Raw genomic sequence first — 14394 nt, 5'->3', positions numbered from 1 at the left:
CCCTGGATCACAGAGGGATCGTGTCACACCCCCTGGATCACAGAGGGATCATGTCACATCCCCTTGGATCACAGAGGGATTGTGTCACACCACCCTGGATCACAGAGGGATCATGTCACACCCCCTGGATCACAGAGGGATCGTGTCACACACCCCTGGATCACAGAGGGATCTTGTCACACCACCCTGGATCACAGAGGGATCATGTCACACCACCCTGGATCACAGAGGGATCGTGTCACACCCCCTGGATCACAGAGGGATCGTTTCACAATCCCCTGGATCACAGAGGGATCACAGAGGGATCACAGAGGGATTGTGTCACACCCCTCTGGATCACAGAGGGATCTTGTCACACCACCCTGGATCACAAAGAGATCATTTCACAATTCCCTGGATCAGAGAGGGATCATGTCACACCCCTCTGGATCACAGAGGGATCATGTCACACCCCTCTGGATCACAGAGGGATCACAGAGGGATAGTGTCACACCCTCTGGATTGCATAGAGATGGTGTTACAGCCCCTGGATCGCAGAGGGATCACTTCTGCCATGCCCAGAGAAAGCCCTTGCTCTGATATCAGCCTTTGACAGCATCTCTTTGTTTTTCCATCCATCTGGGAGTGCTCTGGCTCTGCCCAGGAAACACTGGCAGCACTCCACGGGTATGTGCAGAGGAGGAGAAGGAGCCCAAGAGCTTCACCCCGTGCTCACCTGGTGACTGTCAGGTCCCCATGTCCCTCACCCCTTCCTGCCCAAGGACCTGCCACCACACACAGGGACTCCAGGTCCGCCCTCCCCACCATCCCGTTGCAGTTTGCAAAGGGGGAGAGGAGATTTTAGGGTATTTAGCTCTGAAATCAAACAAATAATTGCACAGGCCTTTTGCAAACAGATCAGGGTCGGGAGGTCAGAGAGCAGCTGGTAAATCTCAGCACTGTTTGCTCTGCCTAAATAATATTAGACCAGGGATAATCAATCATTTTAATCAACAAAATTATTTATAACTGTTTAGAGCAAATAGTGAACTCTGCCAGCAGCTGCCAAGAGATGGCAGGTAATGATCCACACACCTCCAATGCTCCTGCACTGTGGATTGATTCTTTGCATCACTGGATTTACTCCCCTGAAGACTCACAAGTGCCTTGACCCTCTCTGAGGGTCTCCCTCCTCCCTCCCCAGGGCTCACAAATATCACCCCACAGCCCCTCTGCAGCCAAAATCAAACCCAATGGTGCTCACAACAGTCCCTGCACACTCCCAGCACCTTCTCTGCACAAGCTGCTCCCAGCACAGCATCATCCCCCAGGAGGGAGGGAGAACCACCTGAACAGGAGAGGGAGAAGATGTTCAAAGCCAGGAAGCCACTGCTGCTGTTTGCTGCCCGAGCCAGCCCCCTGTCCTGGGCTCCACTGATGCCACCAAATGCCACCTCCATGGGCACCACCCATGTCCCACACCCTCACATTCCTAGCCCCAGCCCCGGGACAGGCTCTGCACAGCCTCCAACACAGGAGGCTTTTCCTGGCTGGGCTGGAAGCTGTGCAAGCCCAGGGATCGCTGCAGAGGGGAGAACCAGGGTCAGCCTCACATCTGGGACCAGGAGGGGATGGGACAAGGCCACCCCTGGGTGCTGCCTGCCAGTTCATCTCCCTGTCCCTTGTCCCAGCTGCTCAGCATCCCCAGGGATGGAGCCAGAGGGGCCTGCAAGAAACCTGGGAACCAGGGCAGCGAGTCTCTCAGGAACACCAGGGCCAAACCAACCTCATCCCACAAGTTCCCAGGAAAAATGCTCCTGGTATGATTAATTTTTAAGCAGACAAGGAAACAAAGGCAAAGAACAGGGGGATTTTCCCAGGAACACCAAGAGAGCCCCAAGATTAAGCCTCCCCATCCCAGGGTTTTCACAGAGCTCCTGGCTTTGCCCAGATATGTTACACCACACCACAGCCAGGTTATCAGGATCCTCCTGCACAAGAGCATTTGCCTAATTGACCCCAGGAAGGTCTTCTTTTCCAGCTCCTACTTCTAGGAAACTTCCCACCAGGGAAGGGACCAGCGCAGAGCCTGGGCCAGACAAAGCCCTGGGAAGATGAAGGTGGGAGTGAGCTGGGGAAGGTGGCCAAAGACTGCTGGGCTGCCCCCTCAGCCTCAGTGATCCCCATCCCAGATCCAAGGGCTGTCCAGGATGGGGATTATGTCACCTCTTGGCCTCAGCCCGGGGAGCCAGGAGCAGGCAGGGATAAATCAGAGGTGCTGGGATGTGCCCAGGGGAAGCCTGATCTTGGAAAGCTCAGCGAGGGCTGGGGGGAGAGAGGCTGAGACACTCCCAGCCCTCACATCCACCCCGGCAGCATCCGGAAGCTATTAAGGAATTACAGGCTCCCTGGCCCCGAGCCTTCCCCGGCAGAAGTGCCTGGGAGCAGATGGTGAAAGGGCTGATTGAATTCGGCTGCTCAGGCCAAGAGGCTGTTTAGGAGGAGATGAAATGGGGGAGGGGGTGGTGGGGGTGTCATTTGGTGACTCGGGAGCTGGGAGCCCTTGCCAGGAACTCCAGGAATCCTCCAGCAACCCTAACAAGCTTGGAGGAGCTTCAGCAGGGACTTGGATGTGTGATTTGGGGGTGTGAGATGTCCCGTTGCCCTCGGGAGCTCCTGCTGCTCAGGGGGTGAATCCCTCAGAGAGCCAGAGTTCCTCTCCCCAGGAATCTCCATTCCAAAGGCAGCCTGGCTGCTGGAGTGGCCCAGGGAGGCAGGATGAGCACAGAGCCCCAGGAGCTGTGTGATCCCAAGCCTTGAGCCCAGCTGAGAAGAAGGAAGCACAGGAGCTGTCAGCTCAGCAGCCCTGCCTTCCTCTCAGAAAAATGCAGGTTTCCAAAGATCCTTGGTTGCCAACTGGGTCTAATCCCACCCCATCCCCAGTGCCCGTGGGAAAGCCCTGGGCATGGGACCAGACCTCCCAAAGAGCCTTCAGAAGGGGATGGGACTCCAGTGACTCTGCATGGGGAGGAGGTGGGGAAAAAGACCAGGATGAGAGACATGAAGGATGAGAAAGAGCCAACAGGCAGGAAAAACAAAAAGATAAATATCTTCGAAAGCCATGCAGGGTGCCAGCCCTGCTGGGGGCAATGCCAGTGCCTGCAGAAAACCCTGATGGGGGAACCCAAATCACCTGGGGGTGAAGGAAGGGTTTAAACCCTCCCAGGAAAGCAGAGGAAAAAAACCACAAGCCCAAGCTCCGGGCTCCCTGCCCTGGCAAACCAGACCCAGCTCCCAGTGCCCTGTGCCCCAGAGGGAACAGGTACCAACTCTGCCAGCCCTTGTCTCCCAGTCCATCCCTGTTTTTCCGAGGGAGCAGGGTCGGGTGGGATCCCAGGCTGAGTGCCCCGGCGGCTCCCCGAGGTTGGGAAATCGGGAGCCTGGGCAGGACGGGCGGGCACGGAGCACCCCGGGGCTGTCAGGAGATCTGTTCTGCTCGGAGCAATCTTTTCCGAGACAAGTCATGAGATTATATTCCTTGCCTGGAATTTGCTCCCGCAGCTCCCATCGGCCCCGGAGTGCTGAGTCAAGAGACCGCCGGGGCTGTGCCCTCCCGATGAGTAAATAAATTGCCATGGGGAGCAGGAGGGGCTGGGGGGAGCTGGCGCCCGGGCGGGGAGCGGGGTGAGAGGAGGGAGGGGACCCGATGACTCCCGGAGCCTTGGGCTGGGGCTGGATCCCGGCTGGGGCTGGATCCCGGCTTGGCAGGGCACGGGCTTAGTCACAGATTAGTGAGAGCAGTCCACACGCTGTTAAAGGCACACCACACTCCCTCCCCTCCCCTTCCCTTCTTTTTATCCCTTCTTTTTATCCCTTCTTTTTATCCCACTTCTTCCTTCCTCTTCTACTTTTTAAATTTCTTTAAGCCTAACTTTGGCTTTCAGTGAGTGTCCAGGACTGGCAGCCGGGAAGCCAAGGAAGGAGCAGCCCTGGAAGGTGCCAGAGGGTGAGAGGGTCCAGTCTGGGGGTCCCAGAGCCCTCCTGCCCTCCCCTGCTCACCAGGTCACTCTATAGGATCCATATGGCCCCGGCTGCTCCGGGCTGGGCTGTTTGAAGGCAGAGTCATCCAGCTCGGAGGCAAACAGGCCTTTCATGTTCCAGCCTTTGGAGCCAAACTCCAATCTGGAGCTGCTTAAAGGGATGGAAAGCAGCCCCAGTGCGTAACTGGGCCCCGGCTACTGGGCCAGCTCCGAACCCCCACTGCTGGGGGAGCTGGAAACACAAACATTCCCAGCACGGCGGCTCCGGCATTCCCAGAACCCGGGACAGCCCTCGGACACCCAGCCCAGGGTGCCTGGCAAGCCTTCAAAAGGCTGGGGTTGGGCAATGCCACGGGGTCAGGGCACCAACGCTGCCCCAACCTGCTGGGCTCCAACCCTGCCCGGGACTGACGCCAGGGACGAGGAAACGCAGCCATTCCCCACTTCCAGCTGCAAAGCAGGAGGAATGGCTTCACTGACCTCATGGAGCAGTTGGGTAACTGTGCCTCGAGCATTTGAAAAGAGAAAGCACTTGGCATCGCGTTTTTCAAACCGCTTCTAACAATAATGTGTAAAAACAGAAGGGGGAAAAAAAAAACCCAGACCCAAATTTCACGTGTTCCGCTCCATCTTTTTTTAATTTTCCAGTGGAAAAAGCCAGGACTCCTCAGCTTTTGCAAGTTGTTTCTTCACAGGGTTCAGGTTTCGGTAAACAATTTCTCAAACTAAAAGGTAAGAGGAAAAAAAAAAATCCCCTTTGCTGCTTCCAGAGCACTGCCCAGAATTCAGTGGGTTTGCACAAACACATGCGGGCACCTCGGAAAAAAAACTTGTATGTGGGTCAAAAAGCCACAGTTTGATTAGTGTCAGAAATGGTGCTGACAAGGGGGGAAACAACAGAAAACAACCCCCAAAGCACTGCCCAGTGTCCAGCTCAAGTGGCAGCTTTCCCTTAGTCAGCAGTTTTATCCAGAGGGCATCCCAGGAGAGGCAGCATTCCGGTGGAAATCCCAGCCACGGAGAGGACACACCGCCCTCACCCTGCTCTGGGAGACAAGGCTGCTGGAGGAGGTGAGGCTGAGCCACTCACCTCCCCCAGGCCAGCTCTCACTCCAAACCCGTCACCCACTACTCAGACTGGGAATTCCAAGGGCTGGATGAGTCCAGGCCTGCCTGGTGCTCTGGAGGAGCCAGGGAAGGGCAGAACAGCTGAAAACAGACCCAAATACTGCAAGTAGAGGGAGACCTGGAGCACACTGGGGATGCTCCCAGCATAACGGGAACACCCTGCCTCAGTTTCCCCTAAAACCAGGTCTCATCAAGCCTTTCCTCAATCTCTTTTGGGGTCAGAAGCCCTTCAGCTTTCAAAAAAAGCTGTATCAAAAAAACCAAGCCCAGTCCCACTGGCTGGCTGCTCCCCACCAGCCATCTGAAGAATGCCTTGGAATCACGTCAAATATTTGGGATGGGATGGGGGGAGAGGGGGCACTGAGGGGGGAGCCACTCAGCTTTTGACTCAGTGTCTGGCTTCTTTCATCAGCCCCACATTCCTGCTCCTGCCATCACCCTCCGGGGAAGTGCCACAACCTACACGATCCATGTGGAGCCAATTTAAAATCCCCTCCGTGTAAGAAAGTGCATTTTGTTCATTAACGGGCTCAGAGTGCTCAGCTGGGCTGAGGAGGCAGCTCTGCAGCCACCCTAGAAATGTGGGATCCAGCAGGAATCATCCTCCCCAGAGGATCATCCTCCACAGCCACGTCCCAGAGCAGAGCAATGCCCCCTGCAACCCCCCCAGCACACGGGAGAACCTCAGCAACCAGCACCAGCCACCTGAGCTGGAGGTCTCTGCCTCTGCTGGCTTTGGAGGAAAGGTTTAAACAGGAGCAAAAAGCTGGAAAGCAGGGGACTGCTGGAGCAGGGATTGCTGCTGTGCCCAACACCAACTGGGAGATGGTGGGGATGGGAACTGCAGCCCCACAGCCCGGCCAGCTCAGGGCCAGACAGAGCCCTTTGCCTTTGCACATCCCAATCCACAACCGGGGCTGGGATTTCGATTGTCATTCCCAAGCCAGAGGGAGCCACAGAAAGGAGGGGATTTTCCTCTCTGGGAAAGCCAGCTGCTATTTCTTGGTGCATTTGTAATACTTTTCTGGCAGGTTATATTTATCCACAGGCTGTGTGGCTACAGGAACCAGATGTGGGACTGAAGGGCTGTGCTGCACCAGCGTCACAAACATCCTGCAAACATCAGCTCCACCTGCCCTGTGCACAGAGCTGGATGTGGGATGGAGGGAGCCAGGCACTGACAGCCAAAAAATTGTGCATGGTCAGCAAAAACAGGGGAGGTGACGGGAGACAATGGATCACCTGCCTGGTCCTGATGCTGCCCTGATGACTTGAGGCTGTTCACAGGATGGAAGAGCAAACCAGGGCTCAAAGTTTTGCCAGTTGAGTGGGAAACAAAAAAACCAAAACAACATAAAACTGTGCAGTTTAATGTCACAGCTCAGAAAGAGAGCACTGGGTTTGCCCCATCCAGGGCTGAGTGAGTTCATCTGTGCCCCCAGCACAGCAGAGAAGGAACAAACTCCTTGGAGCAGGGCTGAACACCGAGGGCTCTGCCTTCCCTCAGCTCTCCCAGCCTTGCAGGAGCTCAGGCCCTGCAAGCCAACATTTGCAGCCTGTGACTGGCACAGGCTCAGCTCCGGGGGTGTTTGCAACCCAGGCTGAGCCTTTCAACCAAAGCAAAACTGAAACCACCCTGGGAGCGTTCCAGGCCAGGCTGGATGGGGCCCTGAGCACCCTGGACTGGTGGAAGGTGTCCCTGCTCATGGAACAAGAGGAGCTTTAAGGTCCCTCCCAGCCCAACCCACTCTGGGATTCTGTGATTTAATTATTTCTTTCCCATCTCTCCTGACCTGGCATCAAACTCTGCATCCACCCCAGCCTGTGTCCCTCCCCTGTTCCAGGGGTGTTCAGGCACATAAAGCGACCTGCAGATTTCCACATTCCCATAATTACCACCTGAGCCTGCAGGGACACAAACCTGGGACAGCTGGGATGGAGAACGGGCACATCTCCAGGCTGGATGTGCAGGACCCATCCCAGCTTTCCAAGGGCCACCTTTGCATCAGAAAGCCATTATCTCTGGAGCCATCTCCCAGTTTTGCCAAGGGCAGGACCCGAGTGCTCCCCCCTCAAATTCCACTGCACCTGGGAAAAATGTAGGAGCTCGTAGAAGAATCAATAAATATTTATTGTTTAACCAGCAGTATTTTGACTGGAGATGTAAGCATGGCCCCGTGCCAGGGAAACCAGAGCCTTCTTGGCCAGCACTGCAAACAAATTTTTTTCTGTATCTAGTTGGAAGATTATAAACTACACAATGGGGGGGGGGGGGGGAAGAAACAGAGGCAGCGAGCAGCTTAGTCACGGAAGAGGAACAAAAGAGCTGAGATGGATAACTATGTCTTGGGTTCAAAAAAAAAGGGGATGCAGCCCAAGTTTTGGCTGCCAGATAGATGTGCAGCTTTAGCAGCTACGGATTTGTCCCACTGGCCTCTGCAGGGCTCAGGCTTCACACTGGATCAGGGCACAGAGCCCTGGAATCAGGGCAGAGACGTGGATTTGGACAAGCTGGAGACTGGCCCATAACTCAGAAGCAACCTCAGGACTCAGGGCTTGACCTATGAACACCCAATCTCCCCCCCAAGGAAGGTCCCAGTTTCCAGGGGATCCCCAGCACACAGTGGGATGAGCAGCTCCAGGGGCATTTGGGGCTCAATAGGGCAGAGCAGCCCCTCCTCCCTCACCCAGCTGGGCCCTGGCACCATCCTACCCTGCACAGCAAGCATGTGGGAGCCTGGAGGATGCCAGAAGCTCCACCCTTGGGTCAGGGTGATGACACTTGCTCTCCTAAATCATGGAATTTGCTCACCTTGTGCCCGTGCAAGGAACAGCTGAGAGTGCAAAAAGGAAAAGTGCCTTTCTTGCCCAAAATCCCAGCTGATCCCGGTGCCACAACTGGCAGCAGCTATTTGGGGAGACAGATCTGCAAGTTCACACCCCTGAGGTGTGTTCAGACAAAGTCTGGTCTCACACCCACCTCTCCCCCAAGTGCCTGAGATGTTCCTGCTCTCACCGAAACAGCAACGGGAGAACATCAACCCACCTTCATTTCACCTCCAGCACCACACCCGGGGTCCAACCATGGCACCCTGACCCCGACCCAGCTCCCCCCAGCCCATCCCACAGCAGGATCCATTCCAGAGGGTGCAGTCACTGCTCTTTGACAGCACCATACCCCAAACCTGAATCCCAGAGAAGCTGTGGCTGCCCCAGCCCTGGGAGTGTCCCCGGCCACTTGGAGCACCCTGGGACAGTGGAAGGTGTCCCTGCCCATGGCAGGGGGTGGGACTGGATGGGCTTTAATGTTCCTTCCAACCCAAACCTTTGTGGGATTGTGTGATAATCCCCACAAAACTGTGTATCACAGTCCTGCTGGAGTCCCTGCCAGCAATTTCCTATGGATCTGGGAGAGTGGATGGCACATGATGCTCCTCAGCTCGCCCTGGAGAGCTGGAGTGCAGCATTCCAGCGTGTGTTATCCCTTCATTTCACGAGGCCTATCAAAGCCTGGCACGCTGTAATTACATGGCAAATTAGGGGCCACTCCATGTAACAACACTGTAATTACACACTTGGGACGTGCTTTGGGGAGTTTATGACAGAAAAGTGGATGGAATGGGGCTTTGCTCCCATTTCCCGGGAGCCTCACTCCCTGGACCCAGGTTAAAATCCAGGGATGCCCTTCAGTGGGTGCATCCCCGAAGGACAGGGCCATGGAATTGCCCCCTTTCCACCTCTTTTCATACTTTTGGTATGAAGCTGGTACAAAAAAGCTGGAGCTGGTGGCAGCCAGGTGCAGACAGTCCCTCCTCATTCCCCATCCTGGCTGGATACCACAGTAATGGGCATTTTGTGAGCGCATAGAAAGGTAATCGCTCCTCTCCAGTCCAATTCTCACCTCCTCCGCAGGCAATCACCTCCTGCGACAGCAGCCCTGAGGAGCCCAAAGCCCTCGGTTTATTAGAGTCTGATGATTGCAGCCCACACGGAGCATCCCACCCAGCCCAGCTCTCACCTCGGCTGGTAAAAGCAATTCCCGGGTGCAATTCCCTGCATTCCTGAGACCACCTCTCAGTGCTTGTTTCCCCTCCCCAGGCTCTGGAATTCTGTGTGTGCAGCAGGTGAGGGCAGGTAAAGGTTCTCCCAGGAGAGGAACAGGGGACATCCCAAAGCAGAGGGAGATGCTGGTGCTCTCCCGTTGTGTTTTATCCCACATGGAAAGAAAACCTGACCACGCCAGAGCCATCTCTTAACAGCAGCAGGGAAACTGAGACACGAGCGCTGTGCCGGGATAACTCAGGATCGAACCTTCCTTTTGGGTGAGAAGAACATTCCAAGTCCCTGGGCACTTCCATCCCAACCGGCACAGCAAACTGCCCCCCCGGGCTGATCCAGCTGGGACCCTGTTCCATGCACATCTGTAAACACCTGGAAGCCAGGAATGGCTGGAAACTTGTCCTCCCCAGACAAGGCAGAGGGAAGGATGAAGGATCCCATCCTAAAACCATAAAGACACACTCAGACTGTGCCATCTCCCCGCAGTGGAGGAGGGTTTGCATTTGCCAGACGGGTTTTAAACGCGAACTCCCTCATTTGCCTGCAATGAAAGTGAAAGCAAAGGACGAGAGCAAAGCCCGACCTGGCTGTGGGAAGGGGATGCAGGTCCTACATCCAAGAATACACTGCATGGAAGCTGTGCAGGAGCTTCCCTGTGCCCTGCACCACCTCAGCAGGAGAATCAGGGAATGGTTTGGGTTGGAAGGGAAAATCTTGCTTCAGCCCTAATCGACGTTGTCCCAAACTCTAAACAGAGGGAAAAGCTCTTGCCAGATAAAAATACACCCCTGGGATGCCACCCACGCACGGGCTGATGGAAACAACGTGTCCCTGTCCCAGCTGGCCTCGGGGTACGGATGGGAAGAGCTGAAAAGGGATTTCTACACTGCATGTGCTCAGAGCAAATCCTTCCTTCATTCCAGGCAGGAACAAATCCACCACTGCACCCGTAACACACCTCCAGGGAAAGGAAGGGAGAGGGGGCGGATGCAGGATGGGGAGCTCAGCATTCCTGCCTCACCTGGGATGTCCAGCACCACAACCTGGAGTTACAGCCCTTCTCCAGGACCTCGTGGGACGCTCTGGGGCAGCAATTCAGCAGCTTCCTCAGCAAGAAATGAGTGTTTGAGAGTCCCAGTGACTCCCCACAGCTCCCAGGGAGGGCTGGGGAGCTGTTCTCCACTCCGACCACAGCCAGCACACAGAGCTGGGCACGGCTGGAGGAAACAAAGTGATTTGTGGAGGGCAGCGTTCCCCAGCCCCGAGGTGAAGTTCCCCTTGGGGCTGAATTTTGCACGGTTTGGGTTTTTACTGCCTCAAAAAAACCCTGCTGGTGGATCAGCCATATATCTGCAACCAATAGTGATGCTTCCAGCCACTCCATCAGATCCTTATAAAAACATTCATACACATACAATTAAAATATTTGATATTAAAAGAGAAGCCCACACCGTGGGGTTTTGGCTCCTGACCTGCTCATCTCACTCCCTAATTCTTGCTGGTAAGAGCGGCAGGGGCGGGTGGGGGTGGATTTGGAAGCTTTGTACAGCTCCACATCCCTTTCAGGTTATTTTTAAACCCTTTGGACACACTACAAATCCCAGGGAACTTTTGCAGGCAGAGGCTGCCTGCACGTGTGGGCTGGAGCAGGGGTTGGTTTCAGGGGGGTGGGAGGGGGATGGACTGTGCAGAGATGCAGTTTTATGGGGCATCAAGCACCTGGCACATTAAACATCCTGCCCAATTGAAAACCTGTGGCTGCAAGGACTCTTAACCTAAGGTTAACCCTATGGGTACCGTGAGGCACAGCTGTCTTGCTTGAAGGAACAAGGGGGCTGGACCCCTTCTCAGCGAGGCCAAAGCCCATTTTAGAATTTAGAAGGATTTGGTGGCAGATTTGGGGCTGGACAAACCACCAGGGAGCAGATAAGTCCTCCAGGAGCAGAGAAAAGTAACGTCCCCTAAACAGGGCACTGCTGGAGCACAAGCCAGCAGCATCCACACTCCTTCCCTCAACATCCATCCCACCAAACCAGAAAGCTTCAGCATTCTCTAAAAAGTTGGAGGGGAAATGAGGTTAAGCCAGCTAATTGACAGCACTGACCTTTCTGGCTCGCAGCGAGTGCAGCCACCAGAACAGGAGCGGCTGCAGCTCAAGGCAATGGGGACTCAGCTCTTTTTTACCTCTTGGGTTTGTGTTTTTCAGAGCTCTTCCTGACAAGGTTTAAACTGTGGGTCAGCTCTAAGAGCTGTTTGCTGACACAAGCTGCAAAAGAGCTTTTGTGGACAGAAGAAAATGAATTTAAGGCATCGTGAACCAGCAGAGCCCTCCCTGCAGGCACCAGGGAATTCCACTGCTCCAGTGCCCAGACACCCCAACCACACAGAGCCTCTGGAAACGCTCTCCTCCGTGACAGGAGACATGCAAATTTAAACAGATCCTCTAGTCTGGAGTGAAGAGCAAATCCCACACCTCCCCAGCCCTGCCCCAGTGCTCCAGGTGTTTATTCCTAACCCACTTTCCTCCCTCCCAAGCAAACAGATCTGAAGTGCAGGAATGAGTTTTAACCAAAGTTTTAGGAAATGGGCACAAACAGGTCCTCAGCTTCACTGGAGCCCCTCATTGAAGCTGTGTTGGTGCTTTGGAAAACCATCCTCGGCATCCCTATTGCATTTGGAAGCCTGGTCCTTCCCAGCCCACACCTGAGAGCTCAGCTTTGCTCTCAGGGACAGGGAGCACCAAAACAGTCACAGCCAGCAACAGGGTCCTCCCTGCAGTGGGAACATGGATCACAAGGAAGACTCTCTCCCCACCCCAGACACTGTGCAGCTCACGGATGCAGATCCCCAGCTCCGGAGCTCAGTGCTGATCAGCCAAGCTGATGCACCAACATCTATTTAATCTGTGTGCCCCAGTACTCAGCTGTCATTTTATTTCCACATGCAGCCTGAAATCTCATTGCCTGGCAGGAGCTGTGCCTCCTTTCTGGGTTTCCTAGAAACTTCCTACCCGGCAAAGAGACTTTAATTTGATTTTTTCGCTGCACAAAATCCACCAAAGTCCCAGTTGGCGCAGTGTGAACTCCGGTAGGGAGAGATGAAGCAACAGGACCCGTTTCACACAGAAAAAGAAGTTTTTTACCCTTTAGTCCCTCCAAGCTCCATCCTCTACCTCGCCTGGGCAAGACACGGAGCAGCTGAGTGCCTGGGGTCAGCAGGAGTCAGACAGCAGTGTGTGAACAGCAGCCCTTACTATGGGAAAGGCTCGACTCTGAGCACAAACCACAGTCCGCAGCAGCTGAACTTACCGCTACAACACAAAAAAACCCCTTCACGCCTCGCTTCAGTAACATATTGCTTTCTGCCCCCTTCCTCCACCCATTTCTCCAGCTCCAGAGAGGGGGGGCGGAAATCAAAGCAGAGGGTTTTCCTGGTTTAAACGCGCTAAATCCAGAGGAGTTACCGCTGGAGTTGTGTTTCCCCAATACCAGGAGCGCTTGGACCACACAAGACATTTCCAGCGAGGGATGAGGGGAACGTACATCCCGAGGATACGCTCGGGAAAAGGGGGGATGTCCCGGGGAGCGCGTATCTCCTGCCTCGCAGCCGGAGGGGCTTGCCTACATCCCGGCCAGCATGCCAGGAGCATGAGGAAAGGAGGCTGGAGGGGCGGCGGGATGGTTTTTAGGAGAAGGAAGGGGGATGGAAAGTCATAAAAGCGCTCGGAAAGTAAATTCTCCTTGGGCTGCGCGGCAGAGCCCGGGCGGCGCCGCTCGGGAGCGACCTGGGGGTGCGCTCCGAGTGCCCTTCCAGAAGAGACTCCCCCAGAAAACACCACCCCGACCCACGGGGCAAACATCTCCCCACGGGGCAAACATCTCCCCGCGGGGCAAACATCTCCAAGGCGGGCACGACTCCAGCACCGGCCTGCCGCTGAGGGCAGGGGGACAGGAAGGCTGAGGGCGGGGACACGGAGCGGAGAAGGGGACAGGGCTGCGGCAGGGGACAGGGGGCGGGCATGGGGACAGGGCTGCCGGGCAGGCTCGCAGGGCTGCCCGGGCGCGGGGCTCGGAGGGCGGGCAGGGCGCTCACCGGGGGACGGGAAGAGCTCGATGTCCACCTTCTCCGTCTTGATGATGGTCAGATCCACCGCCGCCTTCATGGCTGGGGCATGCGCGTCGGGGGGCGTCGCGCCGGGAGCGGGGGGTCGGCGGCTGAGCCCCGCCAGAGCGCGGAGCGGACGCGCCCGGCAGCGCGGCCTGGCCTGCTTGCCTCCCTCCTCCTCCTCCTCTGTCCTCCTGCTGCTGCCCTGCCGCTGCTGCTTCCTCCTCCCTCCTCCTTCCTTACCGCTTCCGCGCTCTCGCATCGCGTGCCTCGGGCGCGGCTCTCCCCGCTCCGCTCCGGGGGTCCGCGCCGCCGCCCCGGCCGGGCTGAGCCACCGAGGGGAGGGGAAGGATGGGGAGCGGAGGGCGCGGCGGCCCCGACGGTGACAGCGGCGGGAGGGACGCGGCCCGGTCCGCTCCGCTCCCGCCCCGGAGGCGGGCCCGCCCGCCCCGCGGGGAGCGGAGCCGGAGCTGCTGCGGGACATCGGGGGGTCCCGGGGATGCGGGGGGACACAGCGCGTCCAGCGCATCCAGCGACCTCTGCGCGCATCCCTGTGCCCAGGATACGGCGGGAAAAGAGAGTCCGAGCACGAGAAAAGAGCCCGAGGACGGGGAAATGCCGCTGGCCGCAGGCAGCCCTGGGCTGGAGCCGCAGCAGCCTGTCCAAACCGATGGTTCTTGAAACCGGGCCAGTTGTCTTCACCCTGCCTGTCTCGACACGAACCGCTGCCTCTCATGCTCACCCATTCATGCTCCCATCAGCCTGCTCTCATCACCCCGCTCACATCACCCCAGCATTGTCGCATCAGCCCCTCACGTTTCCATCATCCCACTTGGAGTAGCCTGATCCTCTCCCACCCACGAGTGGGGGCACTGCCAGGGCACTGTGTGCGCACATCGTGTGGTGATGGGTTCCCAGGCCTGCTTTGTACAGGTGGGAGGCCAAAGAGGTTTGGGAACTGACTGGATAAAAAGCATCTCAGAGATGCAAGATGAGTATCGTGCCAGTGTGGCACGGACTTAACAGAAGAATGTCGTTTTTCACATGAAATATGTTTTATTGTATTTAGGTAGCACAAACTTCA

At 56.3% G+C, this 14394-nt stretch overlaps 1 protein-coding gene across 1 annotated transcript in view; it reads right to left on the bottom strand.

Moving 5' to 3' along the window:
* Window positions 1-13382, bottom strand: part of LOC103762715 (transforming protein p54/c-ets-1) — a 42602-nt gene extending 29220 nt beyond the window's left edge. Inside the window, exon 1 of the mRNA XM_029962043.1 lies at window positions 13299-13382. Within this exon, the coding sequence (XP_029817903.1) occupies window positions 13299-13368 (70 nt within the window). The 5' untranslated portion in view covers window positions 13369-13382. The remainder of the gene's footprint in view (window positions 1-13298) is intronic.
* Between the last annotated feature and the right edge of the window lie 1012 nt (window positions 13383-14394).

The sequence above is a fragment of the Manacus vitellinus genome, unplaced genomic scaffold (assembly GCF_001715985.3).
Source record: "Manacus vitellinus isolate BGI_N305 unplaced genomic scaffold, ASM171598v3 scaffold_41_pilon, whole genome shotgun sequence".
NCBI classification, from domain to species: Eukaryota; Metazoa; Chordata; class Aves; order Passeriformes; family Pipridae; genus Manacus; species Manacus vitellinus.
This window is presented reverse-complemented; position numbering and strand designations above follow the sequence as displayed.